This window comes from Ambystoma mexicanum, chromosome 8 (assembly GCF_040938575.1).
Source record: "Ambystoma mexicanum isolate Mex_15411 chromosome 8, UKY_AmexF1_1, whole genome shotgun sequence".
In the NCBI taxonomy this organism is placed as follows: Eukaryota; Metazoa; Chordata; class Amphibia; order Caudata; family Ambystomatidae; genus Ambystoma; species Ambystoma mexicanum.
Window position 1 is genome coordinate 1,182,012,366 of NC_090929.1, and position 27,175 is coordinate 1,182,039,540.

The 27,175-nt window shown below is 44.5% G+C and overlaps 1 protein-coding gene across 4 annotated transcripts in view; it reads right to left on the reverse strand.

The window, feature by feature from the left end:
• The window catches only part of LOC138472865 (interferon-induced protein with tetratricopeptide repeats 5-like), a 156,030-nt gene that overhangs the window by 70,125 nt on the left and 58,730 nt on the right, over window positions 1-27,175 (reverse strand). Inside the window, exons 2-3 of one of the 4 annotated variants that reach the window (XM_069611251.1) lie at window positions 781-864; window positions 505-679 (exon numbers count right to left, since the gene is read on the reverse strand). The exons of 2 other annotated variants lie outside the window; for them this stretch is intronic. In XM_069611251.1, coding sequence (XP_069467352.1) covers window positions 505-614 — 110 coding nt within the window. In that variant the 5' untranslated portion in view covers window positions 615-679; window positions 781-864. Of the gene's footprint in view, window positions 1-473; window positions 680-780; window positions 865-27,175 lie in introns of those variants that run through there. One more of the 4 variants, XM_069611252.1, reaches the window with a different exon arrangement.

Sequence of the window (27,175 nt, forward strand, 5' to 3'; positions counted from 1 at the left end):
CACGTGGAGGGAGCAGGGTGCATCATGGTTCACGCATGTCCCCTTGGGACGTTTATACATGGGGGGCCTGGTTGGATGCAGTCCTGGTGCCTTTGGCACCAGGCTCATGGGAGAACTTAAACAAGACATTTTCATTATGGGCAGAAGTGCTTGGAATGGAACTGAACTTTTTTATTATGGGCAGGAATACGCTCAAGAACTTCTCACTTGTGTGTAATTAGTCCAATTGTGGCCTCCATCTGCATATGCACGTGCAACTTCTAGGAGTGGCAGGGTGTGGCAAGCAGAACTGAGCTAAGGGGGCGTGGCCTTAAGAGCCCAGCTATAAAAGCCAGCCCAACCCCAAGGCACACGCTTCGTGTTATTCTGCACCTCCGTGCAGCGTAACGCTCACTGTCGCATGGGATTCAATTTACCTGGAGAAATCCTGCCATCTACATTCATACTAACCATCCGGAGGATCCTGCTCTCACCTGAACTCTTCTTCCTGGCACTGCGGCTCACCTGCAAACATTTCGGTGCGCAGACATCTTCTTCCTGGCACTGCGGCTCACCTGCAAACATCTCGGAGCGGAGACATCTTCTTCCTGGCACCGCGGCTCACCTGCAAACATCTCAGAATGCAGACAGCATCATCTGGGCACCGCGGCACGATGCGCTACATCTGAACTCGCAGCACCTGCAAAAGAAAGGCAAAAGACAAGGTTAGACACATAACAGACATTTCGTTTAACGTGCACTGCCATTTAACCTCGCGCCTTCCCTAAAACCATCACTCACCTGCTGCCGGACATTGCGGTCACATCCATCTTCTGCTCAGCCACGTTCTGCGCCTCCACACTCGTAGTTAGGTCGCATTTCCATCTATTGGGAGAAAACAGAGAGGAGTGTTATTCAGGGAAAAACAACAACGTTGAGAGCAATAACATCAAGACATTGAGAGAAAGCAGAAAGAAGGGAAAAGACAAGAGACATTGGGAGAAAGCAGAAAAAGGGCAAAAACAAGAGACATTGAGAGAAAGCAGAAAGAGGAGCTTAGTCGCAGCTGGACTGGACTATTACTGTGGAATCAGTGAAGGAACTCAGTTCCATCAACAAGCACCCCTGCCAGAAGTAGCATGACGGAGAGCTCATCATTCACACTTACCAGGAGCAATGCCACCGATTGTTGCCACCCACAGCTGATCCGCAGAGGATGAAACCAGAAGAGGGTGATCTAATTCCCGGGAGGGCTGCAACTGTGCCCCAACGCCTCCGCAGAGACAAGGTGAGCATAACAGAGTGAGGGTACATTGGCCCAGGTGCCTTATCTAACACAGTATTTCAAAAACACATGAATCGAACATCTCTTTGAATCTAAATGCGTGTGTTTTACTCTTTGTTAGTACAAGAAGAATATTTGGCCGCATGGGATTAGTGATATGGAGGTGAGCTCGAGTGGCACAGGGGCGAGGGGCATGCAACTGTTACATGAAAGAGGTGTGGGGTTAGAGGGCTTGTGGTCTATATTTCTTTAGGAGGGGTCTGCGGGTGCTTAGGCAGGTTTGTGGAGACAGATGTTTTTTTCCAGGACCAGGCTCCGGCCCGGTCACACACACAGGGCAGTGATGTAAAAGGGATGAGGAGAGATACAGTGTTTAGCCTGTTACATTTCGTGCCCAAGCTTCTGTGAGAACAGGCCAGCCGCAGAGACGGCAGTGGGGAGGAGGTGGGGGGTTGGCACGCTGGCTGTGCGCGGCGACTAGAGGGAGAGGTGCAGGCTAATACTCAGTGTTTACATGTGGCCTAGTAGAGAATGGAGTCAGTAACTAATACAGAATGGAGTCTCGCGGCTCATAGGCCATGCACAGTTATGTGTCGTTCAATGGTCTATCCTACACCTTGGCCAGAGGTGCACTGTTAACCACGGAATGAGCATACCGTGTGCGTCATTAGGAATGAAGGGGAGCTTGGGAGACCCTTCCTCCCTTACAGTAATAAGAATGACTATGTGTCTGCATTGTAACTTGTGTGTACCACCTTAGTCTATGAGAATGCTCTTTTTGCTTGGTGCAACACTTGTCTCACATTGTAGCATCTTTGTTGCAGTCCTCTGTCTGAGATCGGCTCACTTTCCCAGCGCTGGTCGCTGACCATTGTCTGCGTTAGTTGGGTCACATGTTCGGAGACCTTGATTCTGAGCTGTGCAGCTCTGAATTATGAGGAATTATTCTTATTTACTGCAGCTGGTGCTTTTGTCATCCAGGGAATGGAATGTCATCCGTATCTTGTGGCCTTGGCAGCGGGTCCTGTCTCTGACGTTTTGCTCTTTATCCAGCCTGAATTCAGCTCAGCTCGGCTCTTGCTGAGAGGCCTGTGGCCTGCTGTACTTTTCCTAAACCATTATAGTGTGGTTTATACAATGTGCTGCTATACTACATTCTCCATGGGTTAGTTGCACTTGGTTCTATCAGGTCCCATAGGGGCTCCTGCAGCTCCAAAGGGTTATTCGCCTATAAGCATCTGCAAGCTTTGACCAGGATCTCTTGCTTCTTGTGGTCTGCGTTGCTGCGTTTAGCTAATGGCAAAAATAATAAAAGCAATGACAGTATGTGTATGTGTCTGTCCTCTAGCTATGGAACTGTACGCCCGTGTTCTTCATGTATTCAAGTGTGTGTTTATGTCCCGGAGTGCTGATGGCATGTGTGCTTCATGTCTAACGCTGCTAAGTCGTGGTGTCTCTAATGATGTCAGCAACATGGCAGGTTTGATTGTGCAACAGGAACTCCCTATCTTTGCTCAAACTCCTCCTTCCATAGCCGTGAGGAGATCCAGAACGTATCTATTCTGGAACGCCACCAACCATATTGCTCTCAGCTCTTCCTTTATTGCGTTGAACCCATTCACAGTAGAGTTAATCATTACCATCAGCTCACAGCAAGTGATATGTAACCACTTGGCATTTGTATATGTCTGCACCAATGGTATTATTGATATGAACAACACCTGTGTCCTGCAAAACAGACTATGCTCCACTGGGATCTCATTGAGTGCCGTTTCTGATGCTTCTGAGAAATAATTCCCTCCCCCGTTCACTCTGCTCAATCCTTCTCTGTTCTCTGTCTTCTCAGGCTTGACTGTTGGTGCCACCTTAACCAACCTCTTCCTTCACTTATTGTTGTTCATTTTTGGAAATTCACCGAGCTTTACATCCTTTCTTAGTACTACCAATGAAGGCATGTTGATGTGTACCAACGAGCAAACTCCTCCCCAATCAGGTGGTAGCTTGTCGTATCCTTTCGATCCGCAAGCCCAATAGTGATCCATCAGTGCTGCTGTTCCCGCCTTCATAGCTGTGAGTTGTTAAATTGTTTTGCACCCCACGCTCTCGCCAACTTCAACCTCGCCATTATTCTGATAGCACAGGGCTGGTGTCTTCAGAGGAATTATCGGCATTGGTCCAGCTTCATTCTCCACCCATGTCAGTAACTTTGCACTCACGTCCCATACCTTCAGGCACTTGTCATTTTCTTCCTACACCTTGTTCACTGATGACTGGGCTAGTGTCAGTGCCTTGCTTCCCACCACTCCATCCTGCTATCCATCGTTATTGTACACTCGTCCATACACTAGTATCTGTGGCCTCTCCCAGGATCCAAGCTCTCCTCCTACCTCATTCACCCTTGCTCAGGGGCATGGCAGTTCCTTCAATGTGATTTGTTTCTCCCTTCTCAGGTCCATCAGTTATATATTGTATAGCTTCGTCTAGCTGCCAATAGTTGTTCATCATGTCTAATGTCTTTATGTAATTATCTTCGTATGGGAATATTCCTTTGGACATCCATCTCAATGTTCCTGACTTCCCTTGATATCTTCCTCGCATTTTCAGCATTGCGAGATACATCAGGGACTGTGCTCTTGCTGCTGGTATTTCAGTTGCTATGAACATTCTAGAGGCACTCATTGCATACGGGATTAAAGAGCAGACATAACAGCTATCCCCGGTGGTTTCCTTACCTACTTTTGTCATGTGTTTGTACCACATGTTGTTAGACACTCAAGCAGTGTCAGTGAGATACATGTCTACTCCCTTCATCTCTGTGTCAACACTCTGCTTACCTCTCCTTATCTTATCAGCAGTGTTCTCTTGTTTACCTGACATGGCCGTTCCACCTGCTTGGGTCGGGGGAATGTTAGTAGAGGGTACAACGGTAGCAGTAACAACAACATATAATTGACAGAATATGAATCCCATCAATCCACTGGGAATTAATAGACACTACATGATGATAATGTTCTTTATTGTTCCCTTCATTTCCACTTACGCTGCTTGACCCTTGCAACCCGGTGATACAGTTGCCTGCCTGAAATGCGCAAAGAAGTGCGTAACTGTGTTAGTGTTGTAAGTACCCCTTAGCCCTTCGAACCAAATAATCACTGATGGCAAAGGCAAAAACCTCCTCCCAGACCTTTCTTACTGATGGGTCGCTTAATGTGGCCAGCACTGGGGGCTCACCGTGCTCAAGCTGTGGGTCTGTTTGGGCCAAGTACTTTACGAAGACAAGATAATATACTCCAGGGGATCGTGCTCTGAAGTGGTTGGGTCTCCTTACAGCGTGGACAAATTGATTAGAGAAAGTGTCTGAGTGACAGGTGGAAGGTAACATGGGTGAAACAAACAGTACAATCCCCACGACATTCACATAGGCCCTGTGCGTGTGGAAAGGGAAAATAACAAACATGCAGTGTATCATTAGTCAATTTGTACAAGTATTTCAGTCGCTGCTTCTGCTGCTTGTGATCGTGTGACAATGGGGTGTCCGGGTCTACCTAGTCGTGTAAGTTCAGAAAGTACTTGCAGCTCGTCTAGGTGCTGAACGTTGACCCTGTCGGTCACAGAGACTATGTTGCCAGGTGAGGCCACTGCTTTGTAGGGCTTGATGTCCTGCAGGTGGTTCTAAATGGTTTTGCCTTCTAACTTGACAGCACGGTCTGCCACCTCTTCGACCACATAAGGGCCGGTAAATCGGGGTGCGTTCCATTGCCTTATATGGTTGCGCAAGAGAACAATATCACTGACTTTCACAGAGTTTTTGAGTTCACAGTCATGTGCAGCATTGTCGCTGTCAATCTCTTCGATGTCTTCTCGGCCCCCCTGGATTCGCTGTATCTGGTGAGAGATAGAAGAAGCACTATCCTCCAGGGAAATAATGTACTCATACATTTCTTGTCCTAACATATCTGCACTCTTCTCACAGTCTTTCAGTGCCCTTGTTGGAGGAGCCAGGGGAACATGCATGCCCCGTCCCGTCACCACCTCATGGGCTGTTAAATGGAGGTCGGACCCTGGTTTATTGCGCAGTGCAAACAATGTGAGGGGCAAACAGTGCAACCAATTTTTCTTGGTGCTTTGCTGGGTCTTGGCTATGTACTCCTTTAGGAGTCCATTCAAGCATTGACACACTCCATTTGCTTGCGGGTGATACGCACAGGTGAATTTATGTTGAAACACTTGTGTATAAGCGCGTTACAAATGCCATATCATATCATATCATATCATGCCTAGCAGGGCTGTGATGTGCTGAAACATTTCATTGGCGAAGTGAGGGCCATTGTCAGACCGTAGGACCTCATACACGCCCCACCTCGGGAAAACCTCACGGACCTTGAACCTGGCCGCTCTAAGGGTGTCAGCATGTGAACAGGGACCGGCCTCGATCCACCTAAATAAAGGGCAGACAACCCTTATCATGTAGCGGTATCCTTGGCAGACTTGGATCATATCCACGTAATCTACGTGTAAATGTAGAAATGGGCCTACTGGTTTTGGTATGGCTCCTCTCACAACTCTCAAGGTATGGCCTGCTGTAAACGGCTGACATGTCAAGCAGTTACCAATAAACAAAAGGGGGGAAGCCCAATAGTACTACTAGAGTAGTAGCTCTACCTTTTATCGGGAAAGAGAGTATGATAGACAATGGAGGTAGTTAGCTCATATCAACAACTTACAGTCAACAATCATTAAATCAGTGCTGTAAGAAATACATATTAAATAGTTTATTAATAGTCGGTTTAGTAGAAAAACACATTTTTATAACTTAAAAAAGCAGTGGGTCAGCCCCTATCGCTTAATATGATAAAATTAGAACACTGTCTAAAAAACAGACTATATAGTCGTGACACATAGACTTAGAAGCAATCTAGTAACGTATCTCTAATTGACATGTATTAGATTCTATGATGATTGCAGGGGCATTTGCTATCTTGCACAAATCATAGGACCTTATGTTGGAATAGATGTTTCATCACTCTAGTAATTGCTTGCCTAGATGGAGAAAACTCGACATGTTTCAGTTCTCTAATAGTTTTTCGGAACTTTCTTCAGGAGTTGTGCCACTGTATCTTATAATGTTACAGTAAAAGGCAACAAGAAGTGCTATAAATGCATATCTCAGTAACGATAATCATTCTTGTTGGCAGTGTAAAGTATCAAACTTGAATGTCCTTTCTTCAGCTGTTGATATGAAACAAAAGAAACAAGAAAAAGAATAAGCTATAATTGCTCTGTTTCTTTAAATAATTTAATTTTATCAGACTGGGCTAGGATAGCTAGTTACCTAGTCCTGTCGGTGTGAGTAGATCTTGTAGAGGTTGATTCCTGAATGGAGCAGGAGTTGGTCCTCTGGGTCCGCTATTGTCTCTAAGATGAGTCGAAAGCGACCTGCAAATTTAATTTGCATTGTTTATATGACTTGCTGTCATTGTAGTAAGACTAAATCTACAGGACGCATGAATGGAGTGAAATACTAGCTTACCTCTTCTGGGGAGGCCCTCTGCCACTAAAGGGTTTTTCGATAGGAATGATTTTCCTTGTTATTCTTGTAGGGTAAATCTTTCCAAAGATATCGTGATGGCAGTATTATTAGGCGCTGTACTGCAGCTACAGAGAAACACAGAACAAAAACCATCTATTGGTGGGTGTCAATTATACCGTTTTTAAATAGAGGTAAAACAACCTCTTTTATCTGGATCACCTTTTATTGAATGTAGAAAGCCTTGATAGTAGTGGTCCCAGGTGGCTTTATCTTTAATTTCTAGGTGTTCGTGACCCTCAATATATGGATCAGAGTTATATCAGCCTTGCTGATCTGGGGAGGCAGGAGAGAAAAGAGTGGGAGTTTGATCACCTTGAACAGAATTGCAAATTTTAACGAGTGTCGCAAGCTGCGGCATGATTCTTCGTGTTCCTCTAGTTCTACGCTAGGGCTAAACTAATTATACGGTACTTATTTCCATATAAATGGATTTACCTTCTTTCATTGCCTCTCCGTTCGTTAGCGCAGTTGCTCTTCATGCGCGGTAGCCGCCGACTGCAGTTAGAATCTATGTCGCGATCGCCATCTTTGATTGGGGAAACTTATTAAGTCCTATTTTAGTTATTACTCTCATCTAGTCTCTTCTGACTAGTGTGCGCAAACGGCTCAATAACGAAAGAGATCTAAATCGCCATTTTAGATGTGGGTGCTTGTGATTGGTAGTGCATTTTTAACGATAATTTTACTCATGCAACAGTCATCTGATTAACCCAAAGAGGGAATCTATTTTACCCAAAAAGCATCGCTCTGAAGCGAACTTAGAGACTCGATGATTATTAACATATCGAAGTCTCTATAACTGGAGTGGATTTGATTAATGAGGAATAGGTAGTGGCACCTTTATTATATGTAAACTAAAAGTTTCTTTCTATACGCAGTAATTCATGTGGAAATCTGCATCCAATATAGATTGGAGATCACAAACACTCTCACTATAGCTTTTAATAGATTGGCTTTGTACTAAATGCACGGTATAGTATAACTTGTTGAATTTTTAGTTTTAGATTTTTAGATTTATAGATTTGTTTAAATTATTTAAATTTTGTTACATTTTATGCCACTCAATGGCTTCATTGAGCCCTTTTTGGTCACTTTTAGTCTGAAAGATAAGTCTCTGTTCTTTTTCTAAGAGCATTTTTTTCTTCTTAGTGATATCATTCCCTCTGAGTGTTAAAAGGACTGTCCGTTGCAAGTCTTCACTCAAATGGTTCTGTTCTTGAAAGTGTTTCACCATGGGTGCCATTAAGGTTTTATTTTTAATGCAGCTCATGTGTTCTATGATCCGAGTTTTTATTTTCCGGATCGTTTTTCCTATGTAGTTAAGTTTGCACGGGCATGTTATCATATAAATGACAAACTCAGAGTTGCAGTTAGTAAATTGCAACTGTTGCCAAGGTGTTACTAGGCCAATCTCAATTTCTTTAGATTTATTTGTGAATTTATACACTGAACATTGTCCACAGGGATAGTGACTAATGATCAGACTTAGGCCCCACGCTTTGGTAAGGTTTTCTACTTGTGGTTGTTTGCCTCTGAATTTACTGCTACTCACCCTGTTGACTATGGTGGTGGATTTCCTATAGGCAAAAAGCAGGCATGGAAGTTTGATGGTGGATTGCTCGAAAATCTTCCATTGTTTTCGCACTATATTGGTAATGGAAAGGCTAAGGTTAGTGAATGTATTAACATTCACTATTTTATCTTCCGATTATTTTTTTACCTTGTCCTCCATTAGGGATTCGCCATTGTTATTGTAGGCTCTTTTAGCTGCCTTTCTTATAAGATTTTTCGGATATTGTCTGTCTCTCAATTTTATGGAGAGGATTCCTGCTTCTTTTTCGTACGATTCCTTAGTGCTACTGTTTCTTTTTAGCCGCAAATATTGTCCATAGGGTAAGTTGTCTTTCAAATGTTTCACTTGATGACTGTGATAGTGTAGAAGAGAGTTTTTATCTGTGGTTTTATGGTAAGGTTTGACAAGTAAAAAGCCTTCTTTGTGGAAAATGGTCAAGTCTAGGAAGTGTATTTCCTCTTTTTTAATAGTCATGGTAAATTTCAAATGGCGTTTGCATTGATTAAGCCATATTACAAACATTTTAGCCTCTTCCTCTGACCCTTTCCAGATGACTATAATATCATCCATGTGCCTCGCCCATGAAAGGAGATGATTTTCAAATGGATTGTTGTTGTAAATATACTTTTATTTCAAAAAAATCAACGTATAAATTCACCACACTGGGAGCCATAGTGGCTCCCATGGCCGTTCCTTCTATTTTTTGATAAAACTGGCCTTGAAATTCAAAGAAGTGTTTAGTTAATGAAACTTATATGCACCAGAGTATAAATGACATTGGTACTGGGTCATTATCAAGGCGTGTCAACAATATTTCTTCTAGAGTTTCTATGGTTTCTTGTTGAGGTGTATTTGTATACAATGAAACGATGTCTAGAGTTATTAGAAACTGGGTGTTAATATTGTAAGGAAGAAGTAGCACAGAAAATAGAAATTGATTTAACCAAAATGGAAGAAGATATAAAAAAGACTATATCAATCGAGGCCTTAAAAAAGAGACTAGAGGAAATTGAAAAGGACATGAAAGAGTTTAAACAAAGTAATACCTTAGAACGGATACAACATTTAAAGAAAGACCTCACAAAATACTCCCATGAGAAAGCCTATCCTTATACTAAAGATGGCTACAAGACCACAGGGCAACAAGGTAGTAGACCACAGAATCCTAATCAGAACCGTAGAGTCCGATTCAGAGCAACTTCATTCAGCTCTAGCAACAGCAGCAGTGACCCAGATAACACGGCTACAGGGAGTACCACCCCTCAAAGAGGACGATGTAACAACAGAAGAGGACAAATCAATCAGGGAAATAAATCGAGGAATTTTTTGCAACAAGGCCCCAATCGGGGCAACTGGAACAACGACCAACGTCAAACCAGGAGCGGCAATCGCTCCTAGTTAATTTATCCAAATACAAACTCACTGAAAAAGAAGAATTAGTCCTAAACAAAGGTTTGGGCTACGTAATCAATAAGAAACATGATCCTTTTCTCTTTCACAACGATTTTCACAAATTGATGCAAAAGATCCATCTAAAAGAAAAGCTGATACAACTAACGAGACAGTGACAACACAGATTAAAAACTATACTGGCCTAAAAAATCCGTCGTAGTTTTGCCCCCCCCAGCCATTCTTACTCTCCAGAGTCCATTATATATGAAAAACAAGTTTTGAAAGAGATAGAGGTACTGGAAAAGAAAAACAACCCTGTCTTCCAGAACCTAAGTCGCCAAGAACTCGATGCAGTAGATAATCTTTCTAAAAATGACGAAATCATAATAAAAAGAGCTGACAAAGGAGGAGGAATAGTGGTTTTAGACAAAGATGACTCCGTAAACGAATGTCTAAGCTAGTTAAATAACACCAAATACTATAAAGAACTGGCAGAAAATCCATCTAAAGAGCTTCTAAAAATGATCGAACTTAAAGCTGAAAAAGCCAAAGAAAGGGGATGGATAAGCAGTCAAGAAAGCAAATTTCTCATTAACTCAGACCCTTCTATTCCAACCTTTTATTGTCTCCCTAAAATTCATAAGACCTTAACAAAACCTCTGGGACGACCGATTGTAGCAGGTATTAATTCCGTCCTTGAACCGCTATCTAAATTCGCCGATCACTATTTAAAAAACTATGTTACCAAAATGGAGTCCTATTTTAAAGATACCAAAGAGGTCATCAAACATGATTCGAAAACCTTCCTTACGATATTAACACCCAGTTTCTAATAACTCAAGACATCGGTTCATTGTATACAAATATACCTCAACAAGAAACCATAGAAACTCTAGAAGAAATATTGTTGACACGCCTTGATAATGACCCAGTACCAACGTCATTTATACTCTGGTGCATAGAAGTTTCATTAACTAAAAACTTATGTTAATAATCATTGAGTCTCTAAGTTCGCTTCAGAGCGATCCTTTTTGGGTAAATTAGATTCCCTCTTTGGGTTAATCAGATGACTGTTGCATGAGTAAAATTAACGTAAAAAATGCACTACCAATCGTGAGCACCCACATCTAAAATGACGATTTATATCTCCTTCCTTGTTTAGCCGTTTGCGCACACTAGTCAGAAGAGACTAGATGAGAGTATGAACTAAAATAGGACTTAATAAATTTCCCCAATCAAAGATGGTGACCGTGACATAGATTCTAACTGCAGTCACCGGCTACCGCGCATGAAGAGCAACTGCGCGAACGAACGGAGAGGCACTGAAAGAAGGTAAATCCATTTATATGGAAATAAGTACCGTATAATTAGTTTAACTCTAGCGTAGAACTAGAGCAACACGAAGAATCATGCCTCAGCTTGCGACATTCGTTAAACTTTGCAATTCTGTACAAGGTGATCAAACTCCCACTCTTTTCTCTCCCGCCTCCCCAGATCAGCAAGGCTGGTATAACTCTGATCCATATATTGAGGATCACAAACACCTAGAAATTAAAGATAAAGCCACCTGGGACCACTACTATCAAGGCTTTCTACATTCAATAAAAGGTGAGCCAGATAAAAGAGGTCGTTTTACCTCTATTTAAAAATGGTATAATCGACACCCACCAATAGATGGTTTTTGTTCTGTGTTTCTCTGTAGCTGCAGTACAGCGCCTAATAATACTGCCATCACGATATCTTTGGAAAGATTCACCCTACAAGAATAACAAGGAAAATCGTTCCTATCGAAAAACCCTTTAGCGGCACAGGACCTCCCCTGAAGAGGTAAACCATTATTTTACTCCATTCATGCGTCCTATAGATTTAGTCTTACTACAATGACAGCAAGTCATATAAACAATGCAAATTCAAATTGCAGGTCGCTTTCGACTCCTCTTCGAGCCAATAGCGGACCCAGAGGACCAACTCCTGCTCCATTCAGGAATCGACCTCTACAAGATCTACTCACACCGACAGGACTAGGTAGCTAGCTATCCTAGCCCAGTCTGATAAAATTAAATTATTTAAAGAAACAGAGCAATTATAGCTTATTCTTATTCATACTTTACACTGCCAACAAGAATGATTATCGTTATGAGATATGCATTTATAGCACTTCTCGTTGCTTTTTACTGTAACATTATAAGATACAGTGGCACACCTCCTGAAGAAAGTTCCGAAAAACTGTTAGAGAACTGAAACATGTCGAGTTTTCTCCATATAAGCAAGCAATTACTAGACTGATGAAACATCTATTCCAACATAAGGTCCTATGATTTATGCAAGATAGCAAATGCCCCTGCAATCATCATAGAATCTAACACATGTCAATTAGACATACGTTACTAGATTGCTTCTAAATCTATGTGTCACGACTATATCGTCTGTTTTTTAGACAGTGTTCTAATTTTATCATGTTAAGCGATAGGGACTGACCCACCGCTGTAAGTTGTTGATATGAGCTAACTACCTCCATTGTCTATCATGTCAAGCAGTTACTCACAAATGCGGCCACATGTTCATTTAAATTGGGGCAGAGCCACGTTTCTCCAATGCGTGTAGCAATGACCTCCTTCCCTGTGTGTGTTGGATAGTAAAATTGTGCTAACGCTGTCTTCAATAATGCTAGTGGCATGACAACTTTTCCTATGTTGTTCTGTCGCCATAAAGCATCTGTCGGAGACATTGAGCACCCTCTCCAAACCCATAGCTCTTTCTCCTCCTTGGGTGCAGCTGCCTGTAGCTCCATAATCTGTGTCTCTGGTAGTATATTGCAACCCTCCTTCAGTACCATAGTTCTCGCCCCTCCTTGTGCCATCTGTCTCTCTCTCAGTTCCCACAATTCCCCCAAAATACGCTGCGCATTTTGACTCAAAATCTGCTGCTTCATTTTCTCTTGAGATCGGGTTTTCCCCTTTTGTGTGGTCTTGGCATTTCACTATTGCTACCCTTGTTGGATAGGCAATCACCTCAATCAATCTGTCGAATAATAGCGCATGCTGCACTGTGGTCTTGTCTGCTCTCCTGAACCCTCTCCTGAGCCATCCTGCAAGTCCTGAGAATACTGTTGACGTCACGTAGGCGGAGTCAGAATAGATCATCACTGCCTTCTCTACGGTGTTTTCCAGTGCTAATATGAAAGCCACTAGTTTTGCTGCTTGTGCTGAATAACGGGAGGGTAGCCGTGCACTTGCGACCACCTCACTTGTCCTGTCATCCTTGAGTCTTAATACTGCAGTCCCATCATGTCTGACCCCATCACTCTGATCAATTGTCGAAGAACTGTCGATGTAGAGTTAGTCTCCCCCCTCAAGTGCATCTTCCTCTACCTTGTGTGTCTCACTGAACATCTCTATGTTTTGTGTGCAGTCTTGTGTATAGTCTCCTGCCTGGAGAACATCTGCCAAAAATGTTGCTGGTTTTACAGTCTTGCATCTTACTATCTTCAAGCCTACATTTGATAGTATCACCTCGTACCCTGATGCTCTCTGTGTGGTCAATGTGCTCTTTGACATCCGCAGTATCGCAAAGAGGGCGTGCTCCACGTAAAGAGTGGTGGTGCACCCCATTGTTACTGCTGCTGATTTCTCCACTGCAAAGGCCTTAGCTGCCAAAGCTTGTTTGCACGGATAATGTCCTCTCATCACCGGATCAAGTTGCCCACTGTAGTAAGCTATTAGCTTATGGCCCATGCTGGCTTTTGTGTCAGCACTACCTTCATCACGACACCATCAGTGTGTGAGAATAGGAAAACATTTTTATTGTAGTGTAGGATCCCTAGCACTAGGGCAGTGCTTATTGCTTCCTTCAGTTCCTCAAAGGCCTCAGTCATTTCTGTGGTCCATGTCAGTGGGCCTCATTACACGGAAGGCGGTGAACCATGGCGCTATTAGCGCCATGGTTCATGCCGGTAAAATACTGGCACCGCCTTGGTGGAAAGGGAAATTACCGCCCCATTCCAAGGTTGGCGGGGCGGTAATTCCCCCTTCCACCATTGCCCTTCCCCATTCCCATTTTTGCCTCATAGGGCTCTATGGGAATGGGGAAGGCGCTAATTACGGTACCGCAAATTGCGGAACCGTAATTAGCTCCACTGGTCCCTTTGCGGGTTGGTTTTTAACGCCTGCAAAAAGCAGGCGTTAAATTCCCCAACCCGTAAAGGGACCTCGTAGTAAGGCGGTAAGGATTTACCGGTACCGGTAAGATACCGGTACCGGTAAACCCTTACCGCCTACCGTGTGTCTTTGTTTCCCTCTGTGCCTCTTCCAGGGCGCCCAATAGTGGCCTTGTGTATGTGCTATAGTCGAAGACCCATGCTCTGCAGTAGATGCATAACCGTAAGAACTGTTGCATCTCTCTCACTGTGGTTGGCTGAAGAGTTTTGCGTATTGTCTCTTCTCTCTGCGGGGTGATCTGTCGGCCATCCTTGGATATTGTCTGTCCAATGTACAGCACCTCCTTCTGGCAATACTGTAACTTGGCCTTGTCTACCTTGTACCCCTTGTCAGCTAACACCGTCAGCATGTGCACTAAATCCCTCCTGCACTGGTCTTCTGTCTCACTGCAAATCAAAATGTCGTTTACATACTGTAAAACTGTGCTTTCCGTCTGTATGTTGCTCAGGTCCATCTGGATTACTCTGTTAAAGATAGATGGTGACTCGCAGTCCCCCTGTGGTAAATGAGTGTGTTTCCACATCTGATTTCTATACATAAAGAGGGTCAAGTCTTGTGAGTCTGGGTGTAGTGGCACTGAGAAGAATGCATTCTTCAAATCAATGACCGTGAAACAGGCAGCTTCCGCTGGAATGCTGAACACAATTGTCACTTGGTTTGCAACTAGAGGATACTCTGCTTCTACAATATGGTTAAGAGGTCTTAAATCCTGTATGAAATGCCACGACCCCCCCTTTGCGCACAGGGCACACTGCTGTTTTGCATGGGGATTCTGATGGTACCAGAATGCCTCTCTCAATCAGTGCTGTGATTGTCTCATAAATGCCTTCATCTCCGTCCTTAGTTAGGGGGAACTGTTTTACCCTTGGCAAAATTTGCTTCTGGCTTCAGCTTCATCGTCCCTCCCCCTATGCTCTTTATGCACCCCACGTCATAAGGACTTGTGGTCCATAAACTGCTGGTCACCTTGGCCATGTCCTCCCATAATGAGGGTGGCACCTCCAGCGCCATCGCCATTCTCTGTGGCACCTCTCTGTAGTGTATCTCTAACCTGTAGGTTACACTAATTTTGAACACCATTTCCAGTTCCTGTCTCTCCTCCTTGAATAGTTAGTTGTCTGTTACTGTAGTTAACCTGCACCCTTCTGCAACTGCAATTATTGCTCTCCATGCCCGCCCCATACCATCCATTTCGTGCACTGCAATCCAATCCTCTCTTGCCACCAATGCCTCTATTTCTATGGGCACTATTGTTCCTTCTGGCTCATCCAATGGTGTTTCTGGCCTGAACAGGTACTCGTTTGGGACCCTCCCACTTTCCCTGCAATACCTGGAAGCCATGCAATGGCAATGTCAGTCCCATACTGGAACATCTCTAGGTCCACTTGCACCCCCCTCTGTACAGTGCATCCACAATATGCTTGGACAATCTGCCTTACATTTAGCATGTGTATGCCTTGTGTTGAGCACACTATGCCTTTGTATGTGAATGAGATGGTCATGTTCAGTCTGCTCATAATGTCTCATCCCAGTATGTTTACAGGTGTCTGTCGAGAGTAAAGTCAAGGCAGTGATAGATCGGGATCTCCTATAGATAGTGAGATATTATCTGTACAAGGAACCACTTCCCGAGCGCTAGAGAATCCTTGAGTGTTCATGGCATCGTCTGACAACGTAAATGCTCCTTCCCTAATGCATGACCTAGTCGCCCCAGTGTCAACAAGAAAGGAAAATATTTTGTCACCTATTGCCACCCCTATGCGAGGTTCCTCCGCAGGGTTGGGTGTGATCGACATGATGGGACACATCAAGTTCGTCTGTGGGCTGTCCTATTGAGGGTACATGGACACCCAATTTCCTGTAAATGGGTTGTTCCCTACCATGGTAACTCCCCCAGTCATCGGACGGGTACTGTCGTTACTGTGTCCACATGTGCTGGTGCGTCATCATTCTGTATCTGTGCTAGTTGTGTGCTCCCTCATATCTGTGGTGCTTGTAGATACTGTGGTACTGGTGTTGGCATCTGTGGTACCTGCATCTGTGCTGGTGGTGCTTGTGCTTGTGGCATTTGTTGATATGTACCCTGCATCTGCCCTTGTGGTGGTTGGTCCTGTGCATAATCGTCATCCTGATCCCCTTGATATAGCTGTTGGCCCTGCCCTCCCCAATTCTGTTGCATCCCTCTGAACCGACATAATCTGTCCACAGGTCCAACACTGTGGCGACTCCCTCCCTTGCCCTTGGAAACCCCCCAAAGAGTTCCCTGGATTTTGCTGCATCTGTTGCCCATATCCCCCAAACCCTCCTGGAAACCCACATTGATTGTGATGCATATGTGGTCCAAAGCTACGCCCCCTTTGTAGGGCTCCCCTTCCTCGGAATCCCTGTTGTGGTCCACCCTGCCCCATGAACTCTCCTCCCATGGGCAGTGCAAACTGTTGTAGCTGCTGCTGTGCCTGTGAGGTGGGACTGGGTATAACCGCCCCTTCCATCGCATACTTCGATAGCTTTCTCTGCACTAATTTCACTTCATCTGCCTTCCTGTCTTCTACTTTTTGCTTAACCTTCTTACAATGATGCACTATTGTGAGCTGTATCTCTGGCTATCCTTTCGCTTCCATCCCTACCAATTTTCTCAAACTCTTGTGAACCGGCTCTGGTAGTCCCTGCACTAATATGTGGTAGAATATTGCTACTGTTTTGTCCCAAGGCTCTCGGGTTACGAGGCGTCAAAGCTCTTGAATCTCCTGAATGAACTGCACCGGATCTTCATCTTTCCTCATCTTGCGTGACATAATCGCCCCTATGTCTGACGTGTCTGGGTATTGTGATCTCATTGCTTACCATACTGCTGCCCTGCAGTTTGCAAATGGCGACCCATCATGTGCTGTGTTCTGTGTCGTCACCCCCAGGAACCCAGCCCTCTTCCATACATCATCAGTTGCATCCCCCAATATTGATACTAGTCCCTTCACATAACCCAGTGCCAGCCTATGGCCAGCTATCATTTTCTCCATCTCGTAAATCCACTTCCCCGCTCCTGCACTCAATGATGGTAGTCTGCACTTCAAATTCTTCTTGCCTGTGTGCTTCCATGGCACATACTGAGGTCTCACTGTTCATCTCTCCAATAAGGTAATCTGTGTATATGCTGTCCCCTCCTCATGTATCCTCCCAGTCAGTCTAATTTGTCGATCCCCCCTCTCGCTCTCAATGCCTGTGCATACATCTACTGGTTCCAATATGGGCACTCTCCTGTTGTTGTCATAAGCCCTAGTCAATCGTCCCCTTGAACAAGCTATGCCTGTCTCCCCTCTCCTCCTTCCTGGGAGATCCCTTAGTCTGGTGATAAAGGTGTTGTGCAAAGGTTATCCGCCCGCTGTACCTGCTCGTCTGAGCCACCCTCTCCCTGTGTATGCATCCTAAACTCCCATGACAGCCGTTTGTCGGTCCCCACCTCCGCTGACTGGGATTGAAACGGCTCCCCTCTATCGACCCTACTATATGTGTCCTCATTTTCAGACCCCGTATCCATGTTGCTACAGAAATCGTCCGCAAAACTCAGTTTCCTCGATATCAAGTCTGTTGGGCTTCATGCTGAGGTCGATGTCTCTCAAGTTACCCCTACTTCCTCCTGCCCAGCCCCCCACGTCTGCTTCTCCTCCATCTGTTGCGCTCCTGCCTCAAGAGTTTGTGCTATCTGGCTCTGTCCGTCTGTCTTCCTCAAATCTATTCCTTCCCCTATCCAGTGCTACGTCTGTCTTCACTGCCCTTATTGCTTGCTCGTCCTCTTCCCTGCACGTTCGGTCCCTTGCCATTCTGTCCAACTGAAACTTCCTCTGCTCCCTTTCTGCTAACTTGTGTTTTTCTTGACCTGCTATCTCTCTCCGTCTTTCTGCCTTCTCCAGCTCCCTTTCCCTTTTCTCCCTCATCTCTCCACCCTCTTCCGCTCCTTGAGATCTCTCTCAATCCTTTCTTCCCGCTCCCTCTCCATGCGTTCCTTCTCTTCCTCCCTTCGTTGTTCCCTATCCTCCCTTTCCAACTTCTCTTCTCTCCTTCTCTGCCTGTCTCCGCGCTCTAATCTCACTTCCCTCTCATTGTCCCTCCTGTCTTCCTCATCCATTATCTCTGCCCAATCTGTTGTGTCGGTGTTCCTCTTCAGTCCTTCTATCGCCTCTGTCGCCCATTCTGCCTCTCCATTTGTCCTCCCTTGGAGTTTCAACAGTACCTGTGCTGCTATCCATTTGTTACGCCTTCAAGCCCCTCCTTCGCCTCACTGCTCGCCTCTGGGTAGCTAACTGGCTGCCCTGTGCCTCTCGGCTTCTCCTCCTTTGTGTATGGTGGTGGTTTATATGTCGGATTTGAATACTCCTCTGCTGCCCTTAGTTCCCTCATTGGATACATTCCCTGTTCATCGTCTGTATCATCGGATGCTACGCTCAGAGGGGTGGGGGAGGTGCAGAGGGATGGGTCCCTGGGTCCTTCACCTCCTGCTGGCTTAGCAACCACTGACGCTTCACAGCATCCCCCTCACTCTCCTGAAACATGCACCACAACTCGAATATGGCCATGCGTTTTGTCAATTTCTTCCCCTTATAGGTCCCCTGTACGTGTATCAATAGTGATTCCTGCACGTCTTTGGAGAAACTTCCACAAGGTGGCCATGGTTTAGTCAATTTCCCCTCGGTACCCTTGGACCATTCTATGCTGCACTTACAGATCTTTTCCCTATAAGGCAGTAATGTCTTACACAGGTGCTGAAGGGGTGTAACCCCGCCGCATCTGCCCTGATACATTTTGGTGCCTTTACCTGACCTCAAGTCTAGGGTTTCGATAGTCCGCTGTTTAGGGAGAAAAGCACAATGCAATAATAATACTTTCCAGTTTCTACGAGCCTCTCTGGCTCCACAACTTATCAGGCATGCTCCGTGCACCGCCCCTCCTTCACAACCTCTGCCTCCTCAGGCACACCCACAATCTTGCGCAAGCGCCTTTCGCGCACCGGCACTTGTTCACCTCGTCTGCTAATACCAATTTTCCAATACTAGCTCCTCACCATCTCCAGCGCTCCGTGTCCCATGCGCAAACCTAGAGGTGATGTCACCAAGCTACCAGAACAACATAGGAAAATCAAATATCACGCGCACACTGTAATAGCCCTTTAGTCCCAAACCACACAAAAAAAAACACAGCTGTCTTGCTGCACTCCAGGCAGAGTATACCAATATTCTCTTGTGCTCAAACTGCACCCGCTGCATTGCTTAGCATGCAAACCTCCTCACTCCAGGAGACTTAACCAGTCGACTCACCTTCCACAATCTAGGCTAGGTCCCTTGCTAACCCTCACAGGGATACCGTCATCTATGACCTGGGCTAAAACGCCCAACCCACAGCAATACCACTATTTACATATCTTTTGTCATCCAAGCCCTCAAGTCAATAGTCTGGGTTATTCACCAGAACCTTTTACCTCTAAGACCGAATGTGCCCTAAACATAGAAAAAGGACTTCTACCTCTGCTCCCATCCCATCTCACTTGACACTGCTTAACAATATTTGAACAATACTCAATGTTCCTAAACAATACTCCACAATACTCAATACCCTCCCTCACACCCACAGTTGCTGTTAGACTGGGTCAATACTTACACTCTGTGGTTTGTTAACGCTGCTCGTCTGCCGGCTCCCCGTCAAGGCGCTCTCAGCCCTGTCTTGGTCTGCCTGGACAACTCGCTGACTTCGGGCAGGATGATTCACAAGGGGCTCCTGACGACCTGTACACGGGCAGGAATTTTCCCGTCTTCTCGAAATATGTCAGGGTTCTGCAGCCTCTCAGGTTCGGCAGTGAAGGAGACGACGTGGTGCCAGGCAGGCACAGCCAACCATACCTCTGCTACCAACTTGTTGGGACAAACTCCCAGGTATGCCACAGGGCCACTAGGAGTTTGCCGACTCTCGGAAGGCCCAACACCTTCCACAGGATAAACAGAGGACTCGGTCAATGGTAAGTTCAAACTACGGTTTATTACCGACAAAACCAACAGGGATCAGCGCAGGGACACGAAGAATCCATGCGCAACTCAACTTCTCCTGGCTCACAGGCCAGTTTTGATGCAAAATTATGTCACTACTCCGTCACTACTTGGGCCACTCTCCAAAAACCTATCGACGTGTGGGATTGACCGTCAGGAGCCGAATAACCTATATGGTCACCTATATGTGTTATTCTACTGGCTCTCACATGTCAGGTAGCTGGCCTGGTCATCCCCAGGTCACTATCTATAACTATGTTGCAGTGTGGTGGGCATACCATTGGTTCTGACCCGTTGCTACCCACCCCTAGGATACTTAACTGTGATTGGCTAGAGCTGACATCCCAGGCCTGGGATCGGTAAAGGTTCTCAGCTCTCGGTGTACCTTTTCAAGGTAATACAAATGACTATGTGTCTGCATTGTAACTTGTTTGTACCACCTTATTCTATGAGAGTGCTCTTTTGCTTGGTGCAACACTTGTCTCACATTGTAGCATCTTTGATGCAGTCCTCTGTCTGCCAGCCTAATATCGGCTCCCTTTCCCAGCGCTGCTCGCTGTCCATTGTCTGCGTCGGCCAGGTCACGTGTTCAGAGACCATGATTTTGAGCTGTGCAGCTCTGAATTATGAGGAATTATTCGTATTTACTGCAGCTGGTGCTTTTGTCATCCAGGGAATGGAATGTCATCTGTATCTTGTGGCCTTGGCAGCGGGTCCTGTCTCACACGTTTTGCTCTTTGTCCAGCCTGAATTCAGCTCAGCTCGGCTCTTGCTGAGAGGCCTGTGGCCTGCTGTACATTTCCTAAACCATTATAATGTGACTTCTACAATGTTTGTGCTATACTACATTCTCCATAGGTTAGTCACACTTGGTTCTGTCAGGTCCCATAGGTGCTCCTGCAGTTCCAAAGGGTTATTCACGTATAAGCATCTGCAAGCTTTGCTCAGGATCTCTTGCTTCTTGCGGTTTCTGCGTTGCTGCATTTAGCTAATGGCAAAAATAATAAAAGCAATGACAATATGTATATGTGTCTGTCCTCTAACTATGGAACTTGACGCTCATGTTCTTCATGTATTCGAATGTGTTTATGTCCCGGAGAGCGGATGGTACCTGTGCTTCATGTCCAACGCTGCTTAGTCGTGGTGTCTCTAACAATGTCAGCAACATGGCTTCTTGGTGCTTTAATGGAGGCTGTCAATTGAGGTGTCTTTGGTTATAGCATGGGGCTCCTTGTCCACTCTGGGGTAAATTTGTACCGCACTTGGTCCGCAGGGCTGGTTGTGGGTGTAAGGCTGGCTGAGAGGGAATCTCTCGACATATTTGTTAACCATCGGTCCGTTGGGAATTCGTCCAAAATAGAATGGGTGATTGCGGTGTTCCTGGCCTTTTTCTGTGTCATGAATTTCATGGGAGGCAGAGGGGGTGATAGCATTTCCCATCCCTCTTCACTGCCCAGTTGGATATTTAGGAACTCTACCCCCCTTTTGCAACACAAACACTTTCCCACATCGTGAAAGACAATGGACTAACACCAGAGTTGTGTACCTGACATGTCCCAACACAAGGATCAGTGCAGAGTCAGGCAATTGCCGATAACTGCACACACCTGACTGCCCTTTCCCTTCCCCACAGGGATAAAAGGCAGAGCACGAGAGCACACTTTGAGCAAGGCCGAACACACGAGGAAGCAGCCATTTTGGGATGGCAGTTCAAACGGAGGAGAAAGGCGGTGGGACCTGAGAGGATGACCAGGAGGGAATTGCCCTTGCTCTTTTCAACCCAGACCCACGAAGCCTCAGAGAAAGGAAACATAAGACCGGGAATCGCAGTTGTAGCGTGGTGTGACAGATGTCAGCGGTACATGGGATCCTCCTGCACTGATAGCCAGGGCGGGGAGAAGCGGTTGCCATTGTGGTACCGTCCTTGACTCCAGCTGCAAAAGAGAAGACAGCGAGTTCAGCCCAGCCGGTGAATCGGAGGAAACTGATAGTGGACTGGAATGTGTTAGGCTCAAGATTGCAGTGGCAACATTGTATATGAAGAAAGAAGATAATAGACTGAAGTCTTTTGTATGTGAAATTGGAACCAGAAACAGAGTGGTCCGGCGCCACGTGGGTGCTCATTCGAAGAGCTCTGGCTGGTACCCCTCTCCTGAACTAAAATAATGAATGGAACTAGGTTGGATTGAAACTACAAGTACCAAGAGGCCTTAGGGTAGGCCGGCGTGAGGTGTCAAAGCGTTCATACGAGTGTCAAGCCAAAACCCTTGTACAGACTAAAGTCTATGACATGTTGTGGAAACAAAGTAAACTGTGCTACCGTGGCACACATCAATCCGACTGAGGGATGCCTGCGAATTGGGGAGAATAGCAATACACCCGTGAATATTGTAATGACAAGTGTGAACCCAACTGAGGGATTTCCACAGTGAGTGGTTGGTCTGAGCCTGTCTGAGGGAGACTATCGCTGAGAGAAGGATCGGAGTCCGGCTGGGGGGGATCCGAGGGTGAATAGTAATCACCTGACATGAAGATTAGCAGAAGGAACTTTTTGTTTGTTGTTTATGGCACATCAGACCCTCAGAAGCAAGAGACTTTGCATGAAAGAGACTTGGACACAGAAGGCCCTGATATTGATGAAAAGGAACTGTAACCTCATGGGAGAAGCCCAGGATTGTGCTCTGCTCAAGAGTCCCACCTTGTCCTGTGCCAAAAAACGTGGGGAAGGAAGACCCCGGCCATAACATCCTGGCTTATCATTTTGTGGACACTTCTTTCTTTTCTTGGGAACATTATCCCACACTATTCTGTAGCATAGCGGTAAGGATTGGCAATTGTTTTTTTTAGTGATCATGACCTTGGGGGTAGTGTTCTGTGGGGGGATCACCAGGGAGGAGCAAGGGCCCAGGGGAATAAGAGGACTCAGTTGGGTGAGACACAGTATTTATCATCCCCCAGGGAAGAAATGTCAATGATACCAAAGTCTGTAATGGCTTGTTGTCAGAGAGAACTTTTTACTTCCTAAGTTGAACATCTAAATGTGGGTGAAGACATTCATAGACCCTTAGGCATTGGAAGAAATGAAAATCCTTTTAAAACCAGGGAGGCTCATAACATTGGATGTTCCCCTACACCTCAAAGGAATAGTAAAGAAAAGTCTGAAAATAAAACCAATCTAGACTGCACAAATCTTTATTCCTCTGTAAAACCAAGTCTGGCAAAATATCCTCATGATATTTCTTTAAGGAATATCATTTGGAAAAGAAATACGCACGTAAATAACATTCCTGAAAACTGATTTTTTCATTTTGGACTAAGTAATTCCCAAGATACTAAAGATGTAAAGAGCAGCTCATTAGTGGGAATGGCCCACACATGGGGGGAGACTGGGAGGCTTAAAATGAACCCTCAGGTACAGGCCATGAGGAAGCAGAAGGAGTGGGGTAGTAGTCATAGGTGGAAGAGTTGTGAACTCTCCACGTTGCAGCAGAACCTGGAGGACCGGGAAGAGGCTGGGACCACTGTCGAGTGTCGAGCAGTAGCTGGTCCTGAGAGGATCCTCACCTCCAGAAGTTGTTATTGCAGAGGTTACGTAGAGGGAAGCACCAGAGTAGGAAGCTTACCCCCTGGAGACGTGACTGCAGAGTCTATGCGGCGGGAAGCGAAAGTGTAAGTAGTTTCCCCCTGGCTAACTCCAGTGGCAGGTGAGCATCAGAGAACTGTTGGAGCGTTGGACACTCCATGTGGAAGTGGCGCAGGCAGCGGCACATTAGAAGCAGAGGATTTCCTGACTGCGGACAACAGCAGCTGAGACAGAAGACATGGGAGCAGCGAGGGAAGTGGACGTGCATGCCTTACCCGGTGAGTTCACTAAGCTGTTGTGACACCGGAGCGCTACTTGAGCGCTTGCATGCTCACTGCAGGTTCTTTAATGTGAGAAAACAATCAGGTAGAGTTGAAAACACGCATAGAGGCAATTTCAATACCAAACTGGCAGAAAACAGCATTATTTTGTAACATCAAATGATTGTAACTTTAAGCATGAGCGTTTATTTAAACCCAGCAACAAGATGGGGCAATAATTTCATAACCTGATGCAGAATACAATTACCCAAGCCAAAAGAAACTGAGAGCAAGGCAATTTAAAACCAACAAACATTGCCAAAGACAGAAGGGTGTAAATTAAGGTTTCAAAGTTTGTAAAGTTTATTGCCAACCTTTGAAGAAATGCATAAGTAAAGCTAGTATAAACCAATATTGCCAAAGACAAGGAAGAGGCAGAAAAAGACCATATCATTTTCAGTGTCTGGTTGATGAAGAAGTGGGGAAATCAACGTAGCAAGAAGGCTGCCCTTCTGTGAGAGATTGTTCAGAAGGAGAGGAGCATAACTTGGAGAGGTGTTGGAAGTTACAAACGCGTACTAAAGAGCACCAATGTGAATCTTGTCTTCCCTGAAAAATTGCTTAAATGCTAGTGTTGTGAAGCAAGAGACATTGTGAAGTTGTTTTAAGATGAACTCGACCACAGAGGCACTTATTGTTTATCATTCACTGACCTGGCAAGGGAGTATACCAGGTCAGCGGTTGTGATAAGATTTTATGCTGTTCGGGCAGGGGAGTATACCTGAACAGTGAACATCGAAGTAGTAGGCCTGGCATGGGAGTAAACCAGGTGTCATTGAAGTACTAGGCCTGGCATGGGAGTAAACCAGGTGTCATTGAAGTAGTAGTCCTTGCATGAAAGCAAACCAGGTGGAAGTTGATGACGTGCTATGATGTGTTAAAGAATCATCCTTGCAAACATTCATTGTTGAAGAAAGTTTTATAGAAACTTCTGCAGAAGTATATAAGTGTTTCTACACAAACATGCCTTGACAAAACAATCTTGACAAAGACAATCTATGTTGACGTCGATGAACTAAGGAAGTGTCCTTGGTTCATGCAAAGAAGAGTGTTTGAGTTCTTACTATTACAAATGGGAGCCAAATAATTGTGATGGAACTTTTCGATGTCAAGTGGGAACCACAAAGAACTGTGTTGGAACTTCTTGTTGTGAAGTTGGAAACACAAGAATTGTATTGGAACCTTATGTTAATAAGCCGGAATCACAAAGAACTGTGTTAGAACTTATTTAGCAGACAGGATTTCCTTACTCTTTTTGGAATGGTTGAACAGAATCCTGCTTGAATTTGGGGAGGGGGAATTTACCCAAATTATAAGGAGAAACAGTTATCTTATAGTGAACTTAACTGTTATATGTGTTGCTTTTGAACTGCCATATATTACCTTCCTGTATTATTGTATGTATAAGTGTGAGGGACGGAAACCTTTTATTAGAGTGTTTCCCTTAGTTTATTTTAGGAAGGGAAATCCTACTCAGGGTAGGAATAGTGAGGTGTTTATCCAACCTGTTGAGTTAGTAAAATGGCATCTTTTGAAAAACCTTCACAAAGTTGTCCGCCTCGCATTTCTGACCCCTCACACTCATTACAGAGCGAATACATTGGTGCTAAAAGTTACCACTGCAAGTTGGTCATAATGGTCTTTTCATTGTCTAATAGCTATTACCCTGCTCATTCTTTTAAATCTAATGTGATCTCAAGAGCCCCAGTGTACGATTGTCTTTACATTCTTTTAGTGTAGCTCACACCATGTAATAAATCAGTTGTTTAGAATATTGTACGTTATATGATGTATTTGTAAGCTTTCTAAAATCTTCAATGCCTATCGAGTTAAAATGATGTTCAGGGACTATAAAGCTATTGCTATCTTGTTATATTTCATTTGCTAATGTTGAAACAGGTTGCCTCAGTAATATGTGGCTTAAGTCAAAGAGAATTGTTCCAAATAAATCAAAATTAATTTTCCTGGTTTCATTTATGTTAAGTCTGTTAAATAACGCTAGGGCTTCATCATCTCAGAAAATCTGGCAACGTGTTAGTGCCCTTTGTATCCCTTAGACAATGTATTTTGTTTTCTATCAGCCAATTTTATATTAGTCTCTTCTGCATTCAGTTTATCATTTCTAAGCTTCTGTTTATAGAAAAATCTTCTGTCTGGCCTACCTTCTTTAATAATCCTTCTTTATTTTCAGTTATACCCTCTGGAATCAGAAGATGATAGGAGTTCTGAAGTTCTTCTTTAAGAAGAGTTGCCAAATAACAGGTCTTTTATCGTGGGCTCCAATTTAAACGGTAAGCAAATCTTTCAGAATTTAGGAAAAAATTCCCTAAATCCTCCCCTTCTCTACAAGGCTGTAATATTCCTTGTGGAATTACTGGTCTCTGTAAAGATGCAGCTATTCTGTTGAGCCCTTCCTGTAACCTGGCGTTAGCCTGTATCTGGTGTTTTGTCCATTTTGTTAAAAGGGCATCTAGCATAACAATTGTAACTTCTTCTGATTGTATTTCTACTTGTGTGGTAGAATTTCCTTCTGAATTGCTAGGAGGGGTAAGGTGTTCCTCACTAGTGTCTGACTCAGATCTTACGTCTTTTTCTGTCGGTGCGTTAACCTCTGTTTCTCCAGCTTCACTTTTAACACTGTCAAGAGAAGTTGATGAGAGGGTAAATGAAATTCTGGGTCTGGACACAAGTGTCAAAGTGAGTTTACTATAAGATTTTTAACTATAGTCTGACACTGTTTTAATATTAAATAGTGGTCTCATGTGAAAAAAGGTTTTTTTCTGGTCAAGTGGGAGGCTGTTTTAGTTACTATTCGTTGTTTTATTTTGAAGATGGTATCTTGCGGTCTAACATGCAAAACAAACTCCTCTGCCTCTGTAGGGTGTAGTATTAGTTTCATAAGGAAACCTAAACCCTTTTCTTTCTTGTGGATTCCTAGTTTGTATCAACTTAGTTACATCCCATGCCTGACATCATATGTGAGGGGTGAGAAATGTAAGCGGACCAAGTTGTGAAGTTTTCTTAACAAATGCTATTTTATTATTATATAAGGTTGATTAAACACCTCACTATCCCTAACCTGATGAGGATTCCCGTGCCTAAAATAAACTAAAGGAAACACTCTAACAAAGGATATCTGTCCCTCACACTTATACATATAACAAATAAACCAGGAAATGTATGGCAGTTCAAAATAATAATGAT